This window comes from Falco punctatus, assembly GCF_963210335.1.
Source record: "Falco punctatus genome assembly, chromosome: Z".
Lineage (NCBI taxonomy): Eukaryota > Metazoa > Chordata > Aves > Falconiformes > Falconidae > Falco > Falco punctatus.
This window is the reverse complement of record NC_137586.1, coordinates 30,247,223-30,268,616: the sequence shown is the minus strand read 5'-3', so window position 1 is coordinate 30,268,616 and position 21,394 is coordinate 30,247,223. Positions and strand designations below refer to the sequence as shown.

The 21,394-nt window shown below is 37.5% G+C and overlaps 1 protein-coding gene across 4 annotated transcripts in view; it reads left to right on the top strand.

The window, feature by feature from the left end:
• The window catches only part of RFX3 (regulatory factor X3), a 129,159-nt gene that overhangs the window by 56,961 nt on the left and 50,804 nt on the right, over positions 1 to 21,394 (top strand). For all 4 annotated transcript variants that reach the window (XM_080372304.1, XM_080372305.1, XM_080372306.1 and 1 more), the window contains exons 2-3: positions 5,912 to 6,036; positions 13,305 to 13,402. In XM_080372304.1, the coding sequence (XP_080228430.1) occupies positions 5,920 to 6,036; positions 13,305 to 13,402 (215 nt within the window). In that variant the 5' untranslated portion in view covers positions 5,912 to 5,919. The remainder of the gene's footprint in view (positions 1 to 5,911; positions 6,037 to 13,304; positions 13,403 to 21,394) is intronic.

Sequence of the window (21,394 nt, the reverse complement as noted above, 5' to 3'; positions counted from 1 at the left end):
TCGGGCATGACTTCCCCTTGGTGAATCCATGCTGACTACTCCTGATAGCCTCCTTTTCCTTCACATGCTTAGAGATGACCTCCAGGATGAGCTGTTCCATCACCTTTCTAGGGATGGAGGTGAGACTGAGTGGCTTGTAGCGTCCTGGGTGTGTGGTTCCCTTCTTGTTCTTTTTGAAGACAGTAGTGACACTGCCTTTCGTCCAGTCTTCAGGCACCTCTCCTGCTCTTTATGACCTTTTAAAGATATGGAAAGTGACTCAGCAGTAACATCTGTTAGCTCTCTCAGCACTTGGGAGTTCATCCCATCGGGGCCCATGGACTCGTGGTTTGCTTAAGTGATCTCTAATGTGATCCTCCTCAACCAGGAGAAAGTCTTCCTTTCTTCAGACTTCCTTTCTTGCCTCCAGGGTCTGGGAAACCTGATGGCCAGACTTGGCAGTGAAGACTGAAGCAAAGAAGTCATTCAGTAACTCTACCTTCTCTGTGTCCTTTGTCATGAGAGCACCCACCTCATTCCAGCAGTGGGTCTGCATTTTCCCTAGTCATTCTTTTTCTGCTGATGTACTTGAAGATACCTTTCTCATTGGTCTTGACCTCTCTCACCACTTTTCATTCCAAATGGACCTTAGCCTTCCTTGTGACCTTCTTGCATGTTCTGACAACAACGCTGTGTTCCTCACAAGTGGCCTGTCTCTTTTTCCACATCCTATAAAATTCCTTCTTCCATTCAAGGTTTGCCAGAAGCTCCTTGTTCATCCATGCAGGTCTCCTGCCCCTTTTGCTTGATTTTTTACTTACAGTTTAGGTTCATTGTTAGCTGTGACTTTGTTCTGCACAGAAACTGAGTAAAACATTAATTATTCAAATTTAGAAGATGGTTACAGTGTTTAAGACTAAAGTACACAACACATTAGCATTCCATCAGGAATGTTGCCATTGTCTATGTCATCTGTTATTTTTTGGAAACCTCAGAAGGTACTTGGTATCCTGTTATGCTCTGCGGCAATTCCCTTCAAAAGGTATAATAATCACTGCTATGGCTATTAGTTCCATGTATGTGTTTAGTCATAAATATATAAAGCAAAAGTTCCCTTTGGTCTAGTGCACATAAAGATTTGTTCTATGGAACAATGTCTTGTTAATTTATGATGTTAATTTAAGATGGTTCCATATTGGAAAGAAAAGAAACTTTTCTTTCTGCATGTTATTACTGGAACATGATTGTTCTTGTTAATATTGGAATTCAGGGAAAAACTATTGGCTTCAATTGAGGTGGACTGATACTGGAACTGTGGCATTGGTTTCAACTTTGAAAAACTTTATTCTAGATTTTATACAGCATTTTCTGTAGGCAAAAAAAGATTTGAAATTTACTGTTTTACACTAAGCAGAATTAAAGAATCATAGAATTGTTTGGGCCATCCCCTCTGCAACAGGCAAGGACAACTTCAGCTAGATCAGGTTGCTGAGGGCCCTGTCCAGCCTGACCTTAAATGTTTCCAGGGATCTGGATCTACAACCTCTCTGGCCAACCTCCTGCAGTGTTTCACCACCCTCATTGTAAAAAATGTCTTCATTCTATCTAGTCTGAATCTAGCCTCCTTTAGTTTAAACTATTACCCTTTGCCCTGTCACAACAGGCCCTACTAGGAAGTCTGTCCCCAATTTTCTTATAAGCCCCCTTTAAGTACTGAAAGGCTGCAAAAGGTCTCCCTGGAGCCCTCCCTTCCACAGGCTGAACAGCGCCAGCTCTCTCAGCATTTTCTCATAGGAGAGGTGTTCCATCCCTCTGACCATTTCTGTGGCCCTTCTCTAGACTTGCTCCAACAGGTCCATGTCTTTCCTGTGCTGAGGACCCCAAGGTGGAGAAGTACTCGAGGTGGGGTCTCACCAGAGCAGAGTAGAGGGGCAGAATCATCTCCTTCGACCTGCTGGCCACGCTTCTTTTGATGCGGCCCCGGATCCTGTTGAGTTTCTGGGCTGTGAGTACACATGGCTGGCTCAAGTCCAGCTCTTCATCCACCGGTACCAGCAAGTCTCTGCAGGGCTGCAGTCAACCCCTTCATCCCCCAGCCTTATTGATACTGGAGGCTGCCTCAGCCCAGGTGCAGGACCTTGCACGTAGCCTTGCTGAACCTCATGAGTTTCACATGGGCCCACTTCTCAAGTTTGTCCAGGTCCCTCGCAATGACACCCTTTACCTCAGGCAGGCCAACTGCACCACTCAGCTTGCTGTCATCTGCAGTTTTGCTGAGGGTGCACTCGATCCCACCATCTATGTCACTGATGAAATTATTAAACAAAACTGGTCCCAGTACGGACCTCCGAGGGACACAACTCATCACTGGTCTCCATCCAGACGTTGAGCCATTGACTGCTACCTTCTGGATGTGCCCATCCAGCTGATTCCTTATCCACAGCCCATCCATCCAATCCATCTCTCTCCAATTTAGAAGGAAGGAGGTTGTGGGGGTCTATGTCAAAGGCCTTACAGAAGTTGAGATAGACGGCATCGTAGCTCTTCTCTCGTCCACTGATGGAATCACTCCATCATAAAAGACCACTAGGTTGGTCAGGGAGGACTCGTCGTCAGTGAAGCCATGCTGGCTGTTGCAAATGCCCTCCCTGCCCTCCCTGTGCCTTATCATAGCTTTAGGAGGATCTGTTCCATGACCTTCCCAGGCACAGAGGTGAGGCTGACGGGTCGGTGGTTCCCAGGGTCCTCCTTTCCATCCTTTTTAAAAAAGGGTGCAATGTTTCCCTTTTTCTAGTCACCCGGGCCTTCACCTGACTTATTCCAATATCCTGGAGACTGCTTGGCAACTACATCAGCCAGCTTGTTCAGGACTCCGGGATGCATCTCATCCCATAGACTTGGTATGTTTGGGTTCCTCAGGTGGTCTGGAAACTGATCTTCTCCTACAGTGGGAAGAACTTTGTTCCCCCAGGCCCTGCTTTGCGGTCCACTTGACAGGTATGAGAAGAGAAGTTGCCAGTGAGGCCTGAGGCAAAAAAGTTGTGGAGTACCTCAGCCTTCTCCTCGTCTGTTGCTACGTTTGCCGGTCCTGTTCGTTGGTGGGGTACGCTTTCTTTGATTCTCCTGTTCTGGCTGGCATACCTATAGAAGCTCTTCTGTTGCCGAGTTCAGCTCCAGCCATGGCTTGGCATTCCTGACCCCATCCCTACACAACCAGGCTGCATCCCTGTGTTCCCCCAGGATACTTGTCCCTGCTTCCACTGCCTGTGCATTTCCTTCTTGCCCTTCAGGTTGACCAGCAGGTCTCAACTGGTCCATGCCAGTGGCTTGCCTTCCTTCCCAGACTTCTTACACCTGGGAACTGAGAGCTCTTGCTCTCTATGGAGAGCAGCCTTAAAGATTTGCTTGCTTTGTTCTGCTCCTTTGTCCCCAAGGGCAGTTTCCCAAGGGGTCCTACTGACTAACTCCTTCAATAGCTGCAAGTGTTCTTCCCTAGAATTCAGTGTCCTGACTTTACTCTTCACCTGACCTATATCCCTCAGGACCGCAAATTCCACCAGTGCATGAACACTGCAGCCCAGGCTGCCTCTGATCCTGACATCACCCATTAGCTTACTTGCGTTGGTGACCAACAGGTCCAGTAACACGTTCCCTCTGGTAAGGCTGTCTGTTACCTGGTTTAAGGACTTATCCTGGATTGCCTACAGCTCACCATGCTACTTTTCCAGCAGATGTCAGGGTGGTTGAAGTCACTATCAGCCACAAGATTCCCTTTGTTGCCTCCATCTGTAATTCTTACCCATAAGCTTTCAGCATGTTCATACCTGTTCTTCAGAGACAACTCTTCACCATCTATCCACTTCCTGATGTAGAGGCCAACCCCTCTGCCCCTCTTCCCTCTCCTGTCCCTTCGGAGCAGCCCATAGCCATCGGTAGCTGCACTGCACTCATGGAATTCATCCCACCAGCTTTCAGTAATGGGAACTACGGTGTAGCTTTCTAGCAGCATGGTGACTTCCAATTCCTTTGTATTTATTCTGCGGACATTGATTTCCATAGTTAGGATTTTTAACATTTTGGTAATGATCTGTGTTCTTTTCATTTTTTCTTTTCAGTTTTTATCTGATTTTTGTGAGACAGACTGAAAAGGAGTAGAGGGTTCAGTCAACATGATAGGTCTGAGAATCTATTGATTTATCTCAAATAAGTATGATCAACAATTTATCAGTCTTTCTGAATATTTGAGAAGAAGCAGTTAACCCTGTCGGGCATCATAGGCTTGGTTCCATGGAGTTTAAACCAGTGGTGGTCCCACTTGGCAAGGTCCTTCCCCTATCACTTGCTGCCATCCCAAGTTTATATGCCTTTTCCCTGCTTTGCACTGACTACATTTGAATGGAAGGCGAGTCAGAGGTAGTTGCAGGGAGGTACTGCAGAAACCCAGCATGAAGTCAGCTTAAACTGCTGTGGAACCCAGCTGTGAAAGGAAGGTCTGCTGCTGCAGCTAGTTCAGTTGTCCAGCAAGAAGAACACTGAATTTTCTGAGAGGATTTGAGGTGTTTTGGTACAGTAATGAATTCTTCCTACTGTATATTGGTGGTTCATGAATAGACACAATTTTATTATGGTTTTGTCTCAGAAAATATTGTACGGGGGTTGGGGGGGGGGAGGAAGTTGTTATTTATTGGAGGAGATTGAAGTCCTGTTTATTCTGTGTCAGCCATCTGGGTCTTTTCAGTTAAACAATTATCTGGATAGAGCATTTGAAGTACTTGGAGATATTTTTTTTCATATAATCTTTTGTTATGTATGGTAATGCTGCTCATTTTTAGTTATGTTGGTCCTCACGTTGTCGAAGTGTTCTGTAGCTAATACAGATTAATAGAGATTAAGGGCAGTAGAATTTTCACATCACAGAGCATGTGGTTTACAGACTAGTAATTTGTATTTGTTTACTGTGGTTCTTCACAGAAGCACAGAGTCTTCTGTTTTGAAGGTACCAAGTGAAGAAGAACCTGCCTCATCTGGTTATTATTTTCACTGGTCAGTCATCCACTGCTTAAAAGAAATGAAAAAAAAATCAAATTCCTGATTTTGAATTAATTTTAGTTTGTTACCCAGTTAATTGTATTGTCATTTCTGTTGTGCAAAATTGAGGGATCCCATAGTTCCCAGTCTGTGTTTCCTATGAAGGTATAAGTAATCTTTGGTTTTCTTTCTGATAAGCTTTCTGTGTAAGGAATTTTCCTTGATTTTTGAACCATTTCTGTATTCTATCCGTATTTCCATTTTCCCTTTAAATGTCAGGTCCATGATCTTAGGCACTTCTCTACCATATATTTATATATGGATTTAGTGTGGAAGAGTTTCTTTGTAGGTTTGAAAGTACAGTCGTTGCTTTCTACTAAATGCTTTTAGTTTAATGCTTTCTGCTAAAGAAGGTTGAGGTGGTTTTTCATTGTGACTCATTAAATGCTTTTCAGAGTTTGCTTTCCAGGTTACAGCCCTTCGTTCTGTGGCCCTCTAGAGGTTTGACTTTGACTTTGAATGTATAGAGCCTTTAGTATAATTCAGTAAGGCAGAGAAAAACAGTTTTGAAAGATGACCATTTTTTTTAAATCTGAGAAAGGATTTGCTGCTGATTTTTGTGAGTTATTCCTAAAGTGAAAAAACTCAGAGAAGCAATATATGATTCTGCACATGGAAATATAAGATATTTTGTATATAAATAAGATAAAAGGAAGACAACCCCCCCATTTTGGTTAACTCATATGCTAGCAGGAAGTAAAACCTTTTGGCTCATACCAAGTTTAGTATTAGCTAATTCTAAGATCCAAGTAAAGCTAAGTAACAAATTAGTGTGCTAATAAAAGTGACAAAATAACAAAAATAATGTACTAACCTTTTAATTTTATGTCTTAATTTTATTCAGAGATCACGATGCAGACATCAGAGACTGGGTCAGATACAAGTTCAACTGTGACTTTACAGACATCTGTGGCTGGCCAGGCAGCAGTGCCCACACAGGTAGTACAGCAAGTACCAGTTCAGCAACAGGTAGGTGGCTGTTACTTTTGGGAAGATTGAAAAAAAAATTCAGGAAGGATAGTTACATTTTAGGAGCTTGTTTTTAAAAAAAATTATTCAGAAAAGCATTGCATTTGGACTTACAAAATTTTATTTAAACACTTGTCTGTGTATTTGCTCAGCATTCACCATTAGGGAATCAAGAACTGTCTGAAATATTTTCTTCTCAGTTCAGACTGTTAGATAGCTCTCTCTCTCTTTACCTGGATGTTGATTAGGATAGAGGCTTTTGAATACTATCTTAGGTTTGAATTGAAACTTCTATGATGCTTGAACTTAGCTAACATTTGTGGGAGATTTTGTCTGGTTAACTCTTGTAATGTTTGTGAAGTGCAATACTTCTTTCCTTTATGAAATACAAGGTTGGTAATTTTTCTCATTTTTATTTTCATTCATGGTGAGAGTTCTTTAATGGATTAATTTTATGTGATTTGTTCTTTGTTATTCCTGTATTTCAGCTTTTGAGATGAAAGATGATGATTTGGTTGCGCTATACAGTTGCTTGTTTTAAGCAAATAGGATATACATACAATGGTCTGATATTACATACTGAATTTTAACCGTATGAGGTACTGATCAGTGTGAGGGAGTCAAGACTGGTAACTAGTTAAAGGCATATAGGCTAGTATTGTAGTTCTAATCATTGGATTGATTGAACTGTAAGGATAGGATCTTCTATGCATTTCTGTTCTATTTTTGTCACAAACAAATAAAGAATGAGCCGGGCTTTGATGTTAATAAACTTCACTTGTGCAAAGTTTATAAAAAGTTTCTACTTTTCTGTGAACTCCTAGGATATAATTGGCTCCTTATTTTACCACATAAATAATGCATTAATCTCAGTCACTGACTGCATATATCTTTTCTGAAGTTACTCCAGTTGTCCTGAAACTGAATTTTTTTGTTCGCTGAGTATATAAAACTGTCCCTGATGAACCTTACCTATATCTCCTTTAGTACTGATGCTTCTGAGTTCCCTTTCATGTAATACCCCATCATTATTTTGGATTATTTTCCCGTTGGGATATTAGATTGTTTTTCCAGCTGGCTCTTAACAGTGACCATAGGAATCAGCATAATGTTTCAGTAAGGAGAGCTAAGGCATCAACCCAGCTGAGGAGAAGTTTCTTCAAAATTTTGCAGGGATTGAAGATGCGACAAAAATGTTGGGAAATCCAATGCAGACAGTATTGCAGTGATTAAAACACAATATGTGTGGGAGATTTGTGTCAAGAGAGGGTAGGTCATGTAAGTGGATGTGTGGTGAGGAGAAAAGCAAGAGTGAAGATGTGAATGTAGTATGCCAGCAGGAAATGTGATGAAGAATGTAGGTGGGATAGGTACTTTCAATAGGTAATTTCAATTGTAGGGTTAAAACCAAAAAGGAATATGTTACATTGGAACAATCACTGTGTTGAGTAAATTGTAGATGTGATCTGCCCTGAGGAATTAGGTCACATGTGTCTAAAGTTGGGAATGACTTTATTTGCATTTGATAGGAATGGGCCAGTTTGCCTAAAGAAAATCAGGAGTAAGTGTGCTAATTTCATAAAGTTATTCTTTTGATGGCAGAAGGAGGGCTTATTATTTCTGTGTGCTCAAAGTTAGTGATGAAAGTTGGAGGGAAGATTTTAGGTGCGTAATATATAAGATAGGCTTTTGGTTTTTTCTGTGGTTTATAAAAGACAGCTGTATCCAAAATATGTGTGAATATTCGCATTTGAATTATATTGTCTTGTGAATATCATTTACTAAAACAGTAGAGCACCTCTTGGATTTTTTTAAAATTCAAAGATATTGTAACATAAGTGTCTGTATATGCAACAATGTTGCATAAGCCGAAACTTCTGTATTACCATGTTTACAGTAAATTAGCATTAATTTTTAGTGAATAATGCCATTTTAGATGAGTTTGGGTTTAATTAATATTAAAGCAGTGTATATTATTTCATTTTTCCTAGTGAGGTCTTTGCTTCCCATCTGTACATTCCTGCATGTGCACTGTAATTAAATGACATTTTATGCATGCATTACTTTGGGGTTGTATTCATGACATCAGTGTTTCATTTATGCTTACAAAATGTTTGATTTTTTTTTCAAAACTAAATATTTTTGCCCTGAAGAAGAGAAAGGTATAAGTGGAAGGGTAGACTAAGCCTACTTGCTACAGGTGTGTTTATATGGAAGCATCCTGTCTTATGCGTGAACAGCAAGAGAGTAACCTTTGATATTTTCAGCTTAAATGAGTGCTTAATCTGCATATAGCTGGTATAAATGTGGGACTCATAAAAGTTTGCTGTGATGATCCAAAAATACAAAAAAAAAAGGTACCATTAACAAAAACCTGAGCTTCCCCTCTTCTCAAAGTGGCACTAGGAGCAGCTGGATTTATGCAGCACAGCAGCTGTCGCTGTTGAGATGGAATGGAGTGGAATGGTAAGGGGACAAACATGTCCACCTGTAAATAAAAAGCAACAAGAGTAAGACCAAAAAGGTGGAAGTGTAATTAAATTCCAATTTAATAGTCTGAAGAATTTACTTAGTCTTTTGTTTCCTCAGATATGGGGATTTGTCACTAATGTATCATTGCTTTTTCAACAGGCATCCTTTAGCACAGTGCAGTAAGCTTCTAAAGATTCAAAATTAATCTCACTTTGTAGTTTATGGCATGCAATGTGGAAGGATTGGAGAAATAAAACTAAAACAAGGCATTTATTCATATTCACCATACATGATGGCCATCGCGTTCACAAAGCATTGTATCATTAACTGGAGATGCAGACTTCTGCTAATCAAAATTGCTCTTAATGCAAAATCATGTTTAGCATATGAAAAACATAATCATGAACTGACATTAGTCATTATATAAATATGAATGTGCTTAGAGCATTGTAACATGTGCTATTTATGTGTTGCTTGCCAAAAGTAATCCAGACTAATGAAGGTATAAAAGTTATTTTTGTCTCTTGAGAACAGAAAACGCTGTACCTCCAATTTGTTTGCATAGGCACTGTAAATAATTATATGTTATTTTTTAAATGAAGTTTAAAAATCTTCATATATTTTGCCCTATTTTTGTACTTTTTGCTTAAGAGTACTTGGAAGATAAGCACTTTTAATTGGAAATCAAAATTCTCTCAAATTTTGTTTTTATACTTCAATGTAATTTCTGCATTTCAGTATGCTTTTAGGCACTTTATTTTGTTGTTGACAAACTTTCATAGATACAATATAACTTAGTCCCGCATTTGTCCTCAGAGGTAGTATAATTAAGAACATAATTTATTTTCCTTTTTTTTTCTTCAGCTAGTAATTATAATTACACATGTATATTGAAACAAGCTTTCATTTGCCTCGTGTTCTCCTGGAACATTTCAGCTGCCTGCTTATAATCCTATTCCAGTTATTTATTTCAGGCTAGAATCACTGAAGCAAAAGGAATGAAAGATCTTCTGTCTGACTCTACTTAACTTGTTATTTCCAATACATCAGTTAATTTTCTGTTTTCCAGCCAGAGAATAACAATTACCATGAATAGCTCACCAGACCACGCAGAACATACGATTTTTGAACTTGCATAGTGTCACTTTTTTAATACATATTTCTTTGTATTTTCTGTTTTCAGCCTGAATCTTTCAATTTTTGGATTATTTTTTAAAACAAGAAGACCATTTAGGTTTAGATCGCTGTTGAATATTCTGTCTGTGATCTCCAATTTCTGCTGTACCACAAACAATGAAGAATATAGCTGATACAATTCCATTAACAACTTAGTAAAAGGTGCAAGAAAAACAATAAATAAAACAGAAGAGAAGAAATAATTATTTTATTTTTTTTTACAATCCCCACAATGAATGTTGATTATTATTATTATTATTTTGGTGGTGGTTTGTTTCCCTGTAATCAACGTCTTTTCAAATGATGTTATGCTCATAGAAAGTAGATGTACACATTTTATTTCTTCCTGTTGTTGAAAGTTAAAAGGAAAATGCAGAGGCACTAGATTCAATTCTCATGAAAACATTTTTCCCAAAATGAAGTAAAATAGGAAATAAAATTAGTATTGGAGTTATGACAAAGATTTTCATCATGGCAGAATTTTCATATACAAGGCCATCGTAAAGGCCACTTACTTATTTAATTTGTCCTTGCTTGACAGGAAAAATATTTACCTCTGATTTTCTCTACCTCAAGGTTGTTATGTATGTTGCAATACAACATAGTGACTAAAGCTTCTTTGGGCACCATAATCAATTTGACTGTAGCAGTACTGAGTTTCAGAAAAGCTGAAGCAAAATAATTTCTTCTATAAACTATCTTTTTTTATTACTGTATTGGAAAATAAATAACCTAACTCAGTGGCCTTTTTGTATTGGATTTAATTGTTAAAATTCAAAGAAAAAACGTTTTGATCTACAAAAGTAGGTGTTTTAATAGTGCTGTAGTGTATTTGTTCTTAAATGTTGATTTAAAAAATAAGGTACTTTATTTGCATAGTTATGACATTTCTAGTAATACTGCATATTAGGCTAATAAAGAATTTATGTAAAATCAGTAAAAATTCAAAACTAATCAATGAAAATGTTAACTTTTTTTGATATTTTGTTTTATGGTATTTTGTGGTGGTGGTGGTGTTCCAAAACAGAAAATAAGCACTTTTGGGATTTTTTCAGTTTCCTGTCCAATAGACACTGAGCTTTGATACACTTTATACCATTTTGTCCCACAGTATCCTCTTTGTTCTGCGGTAAAGGTCTTGCACTGTGCTGAGTCTGTTGTTTCTGAAATCATAGTAGCTGGTATCCAAGAATAATGGGAGAATATACTACCTTGTATAGAATGGGAATGTGACCAACATTCACTGATGGGAAGGTTTTAATGTGTTTGTACATACTGTAGAGTTCCCTTTTGTCAATATACATGCTGCAGGGAGAACAATCACATTTTCTTTATTAATAGAAAAATATCATGGTTTTTTTTTGATAGGGAGTAAGCCATATCCAGTGTGTGTGAATAGGGAATGAAGTGCATTTTGGGAGAGGTTGGAAAAGAACATGGAATTCGTACTGAGAACAGCATCATTTCCACAGTGTTTCCCCAGCTGTACTACTAGGACAGAAAATGGAGTGTATCTATTACATGGCAGATGACAAATTACTGATTTGAAAAACAAAGCCTGCTTTCAAGGTGTTTTCTCACTGTATAGGTTAAGTAGATCAGTTTGATGCTCTGTAATAGACTGTTGAACAATGAGTCCCTTTCTCCCATTGATTAAAGGTCACAGAACTTGAGTCACCCAAGTTGAAGTATTTTTAGTCAAAAGCTATCATAATACGTTGCATATGTGTTTCACAGAAGCGCACATATACATTTTAGCCAATTATTGCATGAGTAGACAGTTTTGTCACAGATTGACAAATTTGAATATTGATTCCGATTCTAATCAATAGTAAGCTTACAGTTTTAGTTTTCTTACAGTGGGTTTGGATCAAGCCCATTCCATGAAACTGTGATTTGAATTAAGTTACGAAGTCAAAGCTGATGGAAACAGACATAGTTTAATTCTTTGAAAATGTGTTTGCACAATACAGCTGTTTCTGGTTTTTTTTGATTCAAAAAACTGTTCTAAAGACTAGTAACATCCATAATCTGGATCAGAGTGTTTTGTGCTAACTTTGACAACTGAATCTTTCTGTTTAAAAAACTGAATATTATTAGGAGACCCAGCTGTATTTTACCTTAATAATTAGAAAACATCTTTAAACTATATCTTTTGAAATTGAAAAATCACATTTCAGTTATATTCCTCAATTTCTGTAATGATTTGTGTGGGAAATCAGAAAACTTTGGATTTTAATAGATATTTTAACCATCACATTTTGTCTTATTGCTGTTAACAGATAGAAACATCTGATTTTCTATCATGCTGGTATTACTGCATTCAAAACCTTGGGTGTTTTGGTTTTTTTTTTTTCAGAATATAGATTTTAATGGCAACCTAAGGGAAGGTTTCTATGAAAATCTAGATTTTCCTTTCACAGTCTGAGTCAATACTATAAAAGACTAGTAGGAAAAAATGTTCTTGTTTACAGAGCTTTTTAAAATACAACAGAGTAAAAGGTATTAAAAGTAGGGTATTCTGAAAGAACTCTTGGAGATGATCCATCAAATGAATGAAACCCAGATTAATCTGGGATTATGGTGTTTCCAGTCTTTAAAACCAACTGGGTCGGGCTGAAGTTGCCTCATAATAAAAGATCAGAGAAAAATAGCAGTCACTTAATTACTAAATATGTGCATTGTCACTTCTTGATTCAGTTCTTTGGTAAATTTTTGCCAGTCTGTGAAGTCTCTAAGTCCCTTTGCATCTTTTAGATTCTGGACTGCTCTTGAATCAAAATACAGCTTCTCTAAGTGATGGCAGGTGTAAAATATGGAATTCTTAATCTTTACCATGGTAGAAGACAAAAAATAAAGACTGCAAAAGAAATTTGCATAAGCTGGAGCTTCCCTACATAGTGCATATTTCAGAGGAATTGATTTCTGATTATGTGTGCTTTTACAAAACAGGCATGCCATTTTAGCTATATATGTGAAGATAATCCATACCTTACTGCCTTTTGTTGTTTAGCTCATTGACGTAAAGCCAGATTTTGTTGGAATTTGTTACAGCTGATGATATCTGCAAAAGGGGTTACTCAGATTGGCAGTTTTGATCTGTAATTGTGCATTGGGTCAAAGCATTACTGGGAAAAAAGTTTGTATCCCTGTATTTTAACTCCCATTAAATAAGACCTAAACCATTTTAATAGGAACCTTTATTTCTAAACTTACTGCAACACATTTGATCTGTGATTTTAAGGCTTGTGCTATTCAGGACTGGAAGGAAAAAGGAAAGGCATATATGTGGCCAAATGATACTTTCTTCCATAGCAAATGTAATTCTGCAAAGCATAGTTACATTTAATTTCATCCTTGTTTTGCTTTTCCGTTAGTTCTGTCTTTGGCACTGAAGGTATGTATGCTCCATGGGCATGTATCTTCAGTGTTAGGGCTCCATTTACCAGGCTTACAGCACAAATACTGTGTAAAACCACTACCTTTCTCTTCTGTTGCTGTGACATGCCTTTAGTAATCATGAGTACAGAACTATCCCATATTGTTTAGAAACCATTAGGTACACTGAAGCATTGGTCTTTCTTTACAATATCCCAAATTTCTGGTGTTCTTGTTTTCAGGTACAGCAAGTGCAGACTGTACAACAGGTACAGCATGTCTATCCAGCCCAGGTTCAGTATGTGGAGGGAAGTGACACAGTCTACACTAATGGCGCTATGTAAGTTGGCAAATGATCAGAATTTGAATGTTTATTAAAATATGAAGTTAAATATATATTTTCAGTTAGTGCATTTTAGTTGGAAAGAAAAATGATTCAATCAAAGCTCTTTTATTGTCAATACAGTTTTTTGGATGAAAAGCTGAATTCACACTGGTTTTATTAAGGCAGAATTCTAGTGTAAATAGAATTCTTGTGATTGTTTGAGTTGAACTTACATGAGATTACATATTCAGCATAGTGTTTTTCAAAAAAAGTACTTTTGAGTTTATGGGCAAGTTCTGTCCATAGGACATACCATGTAACTTCCATCCTCAGGATGTAATGCAGGGCCTTCTGTGTTCCTGGCTGCAATCCTAGTGCCAATTCTAGGCTAAACCTAGAAAGGTATAGCAGCTGTAGTTATTATTTAAAAGAAATAGTGATGTAATTTCATTCCTGTGTTTAATAAAATGAGCTAAGTAATTTTTTTTCCAAAGCAGTGAGGAGAGGCAGAGGAAGGAGAGCAACATTGTCTCCTTTTGATGCTTCTTTAGCCTCTTTTCTACACATTATTTTGTATTTCCTGCTTCCCTGAACACGCTTTTCCATCATCAAGTTCCTCTCTCTGATACACAAACTTAGAAACATAGAAAGAATACTCTTATGTCAATGAGACCTCTGGAGGTAACCTAATCTAATCTTTGACTTGGAGAAGCACCAGCTTTGAATTTGGCTCAAACATCAAAGCAGGATCGTGTTGCTTGGGAAGAAACTTCTCTACCACTTTTTTTCATTTACCGTTTTTGCTGTGTTAGTGGCTTTAAAGAAAAATTATTTAGAACACTTCTTTATTGTCAAGTACTTAGTTGTTGTTGGTAATCCTAAAGTGATTCAAAAGAGCAATATTACTTGGATCAGAGACTTCTGATGTTAACACTGGCAGCATGTTTCTGCTAGCACATTTTGCTTAATTCATTTTTCACATACTGTCTTGTCTGTTTTCTTCTCACTTGTAAATTCTTAACAATGTGTCTTAAATATGCATTAGATTTTCCTATTGTACTGGTTTTGGCTGGAATAGTGTTAATGTTCCTCATAGTACCTGGTCTAGTGTTATATTTTGGATTTCTGCTGCAAACTGTCTTGATAATACAGGGATGGTTTAGTTCTCACTGAGCAGCGCTTACACAGAGTCAAGGCCTTTCCTGCTTCTCACCCCACCCCACTAGTGAGTAGGCTTGGGGTCCGCAAGAAAATGGGAAGGGGCATAGCTGGAACACCTGACCCCTACCGACCAAAGGGATATTCCAAATTATATGATGTCATGCTCAGCATAGAAGACTGGGGGAAGAAGGAGGAATGGGGGAACATTCGGAGTGATGGTGTTTGTCTTCCCAAGTAACTGTTATGTGCAATGGAGTCCCCAGCTTTCCTGGAGATGGCTGAGCACCTGCCTACCCATGGGAGGTAGTGAGTGAATTCTTTGTTTTGTGTTGTTTGCGTGTGCAGGTTTTGCTTTACTTACTAACCTATCTTCATCTTCATCTCAGTCCTCAAGTTTTCACACTTTCACCCTTCTGATTTTTCCCCCATCTCATCGGGGAGAGTGAGCAAACGACTGGAAGAGGCTTAGTTGCTAGCTGGGGTTAAACCATGACAGTCCTTTTTGGCACCCAACATGGGACTATGGTCCCTGGCTGTGATGTAAAGCGTACTTTTTCACATTGTGTCCTTTTCACACTGACCCAAGTGCTGTGGCATGAACTGTCTCCCGTGGGGTTGATGTACCAGACCATTGAACTCACACAGCCCAGTAAACCCTGTTGTCACTTTACTTCACCTGTTTGGAGGCAGGACCCCTTTATTTCAGGTCAGAGTAGTCATTACATGATTTTTGTAACTAAAAAAATAAAGGTCTAAAAAAAAAAGTTAACAATGGTCTTTGACATGTACAGAAGAAAAGGGAGTGACAAATATTTCCACCCCTAGGGCAGTCGATGCCCAGTGTACTGGATACCCCTCCAAGGGAAAGCAGACTGTGGCCTGCAGTCTGCTGCCAAAGGGATCAAGAACAACTTGTTAGGGATGTCAGTTGTAGCATATCACTTGGCTGTTTCAGACTCCAGTTCATGCTGGAGTTCTAGCATGTCCCATACAGCAGCACTCGGTGGCAGCATCATTTCATTGCAACCACAAGAGCCCGCTGCTGCTAGCCTCCAAAAAAGGCCATTCTTAGGCTATTATTCAAGTTTCTCTTTTCATATATCACTTGTAAGTTCTTATGTGAGCTGTTAGCACATGCACTTTTGGCAGCACATGAGATGTGTACTACATGACTGCTTACGGTCCTTGGACAAAACAACCAGATGTTACAGACTGCTTAGTACAAACCTTCAGTTTTCCATGATCTTACTGTGTTTCTGTATCTGAATCCCTGTGTCATTTCTTCCAAATAAGTCAATGGGATATGAAAGACTTCCTTAGTGCAATAAGAATGCTGTCTTAATTGATGAGACTAATCAAGATTGCTTTTCCTTCTCATAGAAGAATTTACTCGTATTGTAGCAAACAGCAAATTTATTGTTCAATACTTCTTAGGAACATTAACCTTTCTAAAGATTATGATTTCATTCATGGAGAATGGGACCAGTCTGTATTTCTACTCAGAATTTTTGTAGACTATATATTGTGAAACTCATTTTTCCACATACAGTTATATTCCAGATTAAGAATGCAAAAGTGTCGTTTATGTAAATTGAAGTTATTGAATATATGTATTACATGTTATAATTCATTTATTTGATAGGTGAAGGAGAACGGGGCTCTATGCTGCTGACAGCTAACTTCCTTCAGAGATTAAAGAGTTGTTTTTCTATTAGCTGTTTTTATTGTTATTGAAGTTCTATGGTTTAAAAAAAATATATTTGTTTCTCCTCTTCTTGTTTTGACACTGGATTAGCTTGTTCAGAGCTGGATGAATGTAGGAGTGACATTTTAGAGTTTTTGAAAGTGAACAAAAAGCTTACCATATCCCTAAAGAAAACTGCATTGACTGTGTCATGTTCTGCTGTGACAGAAAACACAGAGGCCAGCCTGTCTTGTGCTAAAATATTAAGACAGATTTTCAGATTGCAGTTGATCTTTTTTTGTTCTTCCTACTGAAATCTATGAAAGATTAGCCTTGTGGATCATTATAGATTCAGAGAAGTGTGTTACAGCCAGTTTGTCCAGTTAGCCCTGCTCCAGAACTTGTCTGTTTCACTTTCAGAACATAGGGTTAGGTTTGTAAATGATGTAATTGGCTAGAGTGATCATTGGTTTGTCTTTTGGATTGTCTTCCTATGATTGTATGTTTGATTTATTTTACGACCAAGCTTAATCAAAATCTTAATTCTAACTCAAAATCAGATGTAGGGTGCCTTCATAATCTATCTGGTGACAGTACGGGTCTATCAATGGAATAAGAAGTCTGCAACCCATAGTTAGGGTGAAGACATTAATTCAGTGCACAGGCATGTCTGAAATAAATGTTACAGCATGCCTGACGAAAGAATTATTCTTTATTTCAAAATAAAGCACTTGCAAACTAGCACTGATTTAAGTCCATATATGATAGCAACAAGGGATGTAGTTAGAATATATATGACAAAAGACTTACCTGATGCTTTTGATTCTAAAGGTAAGAGGTTTGTCATGTTTTGCAGTCTTCGTCAAGTGTAACTGCTGTATTCTTATTCCCACACATTTTATATCATGCTTTGTCTATGCTTAATAGTTCCTTGTGTTTTTATAATTGGAGGCATAATGATAATACAAGGAGTGTAACCTACCACTTGTCATGTAAGTTGTATAATATGAGAATATTTGAATTATGTTATCTACATTTGTGTCTAGTTAATAACAATTTTGCTTGTCAAGCATGTCACTCTATCCTGAAGCAAAAATGCATTGTTGCTGCAGTGACATTTACAGGCTTACCTGGCAGTTTAGACTAAATGAAGAGTATCACGGCTTCACCTGTATTAAGAAGTTGAGTGAGTCTCCTTTACTAAACATGAACTTTCTTTTTACATAAATTGTAATGTATTAATCAAATGTAGCCATTTACCTGATAATTCTGTTGTAGCAAATACAGTTTTAATTGTGGGATTGTCTAAGAATTTATATTGGTGTTGGGTCCAAAACACATTCTTTACCAATTTGTTGTACTACAATTTGTGTTGTTTATGTGGGCAAAACACACCTTGTATACAAAACCAAGAATTTACAATTACTCTAACTGAAATCTTAACTGTCAAATCAAAGAATTATTATCAATACAGTAATTCAGATAAAGTTTTTATCTTCCTAGTACCCATCCCTGTTTCTCTGGCATTATACCTGCCCTTTTATGACCCTTCTGCATGCTAAGGTCAATGGCTTCCATCTGAGAAAGGATTACAGCAAGTTACCTTCCATCACAGGTGTTATGCCTGGAGAAGTATGATGGATGGTGGGAGGCTCTCTACTCACACTGGGTCCACTTGCAGCTATTTTTAATGTGTTTTCTATCACAGCCTACAGCTTATTCATTTGTCATTGGTTTCCATTTCCATATTACATCTGAATTTGCTATATTTGGTGTGTTTTACATTTTCTGCGTATTTCTTGAATACTGTCATCCCATGCTTATTATCTTCTTTGCTACATTTTTAATCTAGGGACATGGATTGTTTATTCTACACAAAATAGCTATTTGATATTACTGTCTGTTAGAGCATCAGCATTTTAACAATGGGCTTTACACCACACAATCGTAGAAAGCTAAGCTAAAACGGAAACAGATGAAGTAATATTTATCTGATTGTTTGACAATTACTGTTACAGCTAAGCTAGAACAAAGCTCTAGGCTGTCACAGACAAGTCTAGACAAGGAAGCCTGACAAGTCCAAGTCTTGAGGTCTTGCGGGTTTATTACAAATTCTGTGACATGTTTCTGACAGTGGTGATACCGTATTTTTTGGGCTATAGGTCTGCAGTACTTCATCAGAATTTTTAGAGATCTGTAACTAAGGTTCCCTTGTCTGTCTAACTTACAAGTCATGAGAATACTGTTTATAAGATTTCTGCTCTGTTCTCATTTTCTTCATTCCCTCTTAACTGAGTTTTCCTGCAGTTGTGCATTGTATGTACTTGTATTGCTTTATTTCCATGTGGAAAAAGATCTTGGACTGGATGTTAAAGATCTCCATTCTTTTTTTATTGATAATGAATGCCTGTCAGTAACATGTTTACTTTAATTTTTGAATACGATAAATCAGAATACCTTTATATGGAATAATGCCGCTCTATTCTAGGTAAATTTTATAAAACTTTTTCTGGCTGATACATTTTTAGTTGTCTGTATTGAGAGATTATATATGCACAAGGCAGATGAACTATTCACTATCACAGAGAAAATTTCTTACTTTGAATATTTGTTCTCTGGTTATAGATTCATTAATTGCCCTTTCATGGTGTAGGTTTTGAACTTTGGTTTTAGCAGTTCCATTTGATAAAGGGGGATTGGTGAAAGAAAATTATTATTTACTGTCTTATCAGTTCCTCCATATCTGTCTTTAGATCAGTTGAGGAGGCTTTTGTGGATGAAGGTTATTGCTTCATTGGGATTTTATCTGTTATTAAAAAGCCCTGAATCGGTATTCTGGTTACAGGAGTAGATTTCTTGGTTGGGAGGCAGGAGGTTGTATGACACAGGATGAGAGAGATGCTTTAGCCCTCTCCGTTATCATTCAACTGCTGTATCATGTTCTGTTGTGTCAGTGTTAGGGTGTATGGCACCTCCCTTTCTTCCCATTGCTTGTGATACACCACCTCCAGAGGCTGCACCAATGCGTTGACTGTGATAAGGCCTTCCTTTGGTGTTAGACAAAGGATTCTGTTCTCTCTAGTTTCTGTGAAGCTGACTATCAGCTTAAGGACTACAGGATTATACTAAAATCTTAAAGGAGTTTGAGGATATTGTTCTGGCATGAAAGACTTTCTTAGCTTTTATGCACAGAGGTTTTCTACCGTATTGCAATACCATAGCATTATCATGAGCATTAGCTACTCTGCATAAATAACAGTATGTCCTGAAATATTTATTTTAATCTAGTGTTTATCATATTTATATCCCAGGAAATAATACCTTAGTTAATTAAGTACCATAAAAGGCTAACTTGCATTACAGAGATTACACTGAAAAAATACTTACGTGCCTGCCTGCTAAGCTATGTAGTAATCCATACCAAAACCCACAACAGCAATTCTGAGGTTATTACTTGATGAGTAAGATAATTATTATGCTACTTGTTTGTTTGAATTAGAATTACAGAAGAACTAAACAATTGACAATGAAAGGATTTCTTGTTTGAATTAAGATGCTTTTTTTTTTTTGTACAGCCACTGTGAAGGGATGCTGGTATTTCAAGTTACGGTATAAAAGGTATAGATCTTCAAGGAGAAGGATAGGTTTATGTGCATTTTACCCAAGACTTGATTTTTTCCAAGTCAGTGTCTACAGCTAGTGATAAGAATTCAGTAGTTAATTACTTATCTTCCAAGATACAGAAGTTACTGGTATGTAATTTCAGGTTAAAAACTAATTTTAAATAAACACAAACTGCACTTGAGTTAACTTGTCTGGACTTCTAACGTGATTTGAGAATTTTTATTTAAAGACGCTGCATTTCTCAATTCTTGAAAAAGGGAAATAAATATTTTTGTGGTGGTTTTTTTTTTTTACTAAAACACAGGGTAATGGAAAAATCTTTCAACCAGGTAGACTTCTAAGACATAAATAAAACCAGCATAAGTCTGTAGGCTTATGTTTTCTAAGCAGATATAAATGCAGGAAAAGTAAGTCTGTCCGATCAACTGCTTGCTGAAAGAAAATCTGGGGCCATGATCACCCTATGTGTATTACTGAGATATGATGTCGTGGCATAGAATCAAATCATAGATGCAACTGGGAATAAATTATTTCCCATGTGTGTACACTGAAAACTAAGGGAGGACAACAACAAGGTTTATTCTTTCTGTGCTGTTGGTTTTGTCTCCTTTCTTCAATGTGCCAGTGTCTTTGAAGAGACAGAAGTGAAAAGACAAAAAGAACTTTTAAAAAGTTAAGCTCAGTAATGTTATGTTAGTGTCTGTAATACAATGCAAGACATTGTGCTTAATTTGTATGCTAAGGCTGGGACTTAATGAACTCATAGTTTCTGTTTTCATGTGCCAAACCCCATCATTTTAATAAGAACTTTATACCACAACTCCATGTGTTTTATTTCTAACATTATACTTCACAAATTATTACAATATGTGTGTAAGCAATAAGGCATAATAGGGGATTCCTTGAGCTATTGTACCTTGCAATGCTAGTCCAACTCATGCTGGTGTCATTAATATTCAGTGTGGGGTTTCAACATTGGACACATTTTCCAGGCTTGCTTATTTTAAATGGAATTCACACAGCGTCTGACTTCGTGTAACTCGCTTTCAGGGTAAACATCATCTAGTTTGCACAGCCTTCTGGAAACTAGAATTCTGCAGCCTAACTACTTGGACTTCAAATTTATTAGTAATTCTGATGATCTTTCTAAGGCCACATTCTAGTAAATACTGAATTTCACAGCATTTTGATAGAAGGAGCTATTAGATTCTGTTGCCTGCCTTGTATCTCAAGCCATAATATATCAATAAAGTGTTCTCATAAAGAGCCAGAAGACTTTAGTTACACTGCAATTAGTCCCTAGATCATCTTTATATGCATCTATTGCAGAAAAGAAGAGTTAGGAGTGTTTTGCAATGGGAAAGAACTGACTGTATGATATATATCAGATTATTTGAGAAAGTGTTGCATGTTTGTGCTGCAAGTGCTATGGAGAAGTAGAACATCACTTCCTTAATTTAAGTTATCCTTCTGTGTGTCTGAAGGTTATTAACATCTTGTTTTCCTCTTTGCTACTGTTTTATGTTGAGGGGTCATGT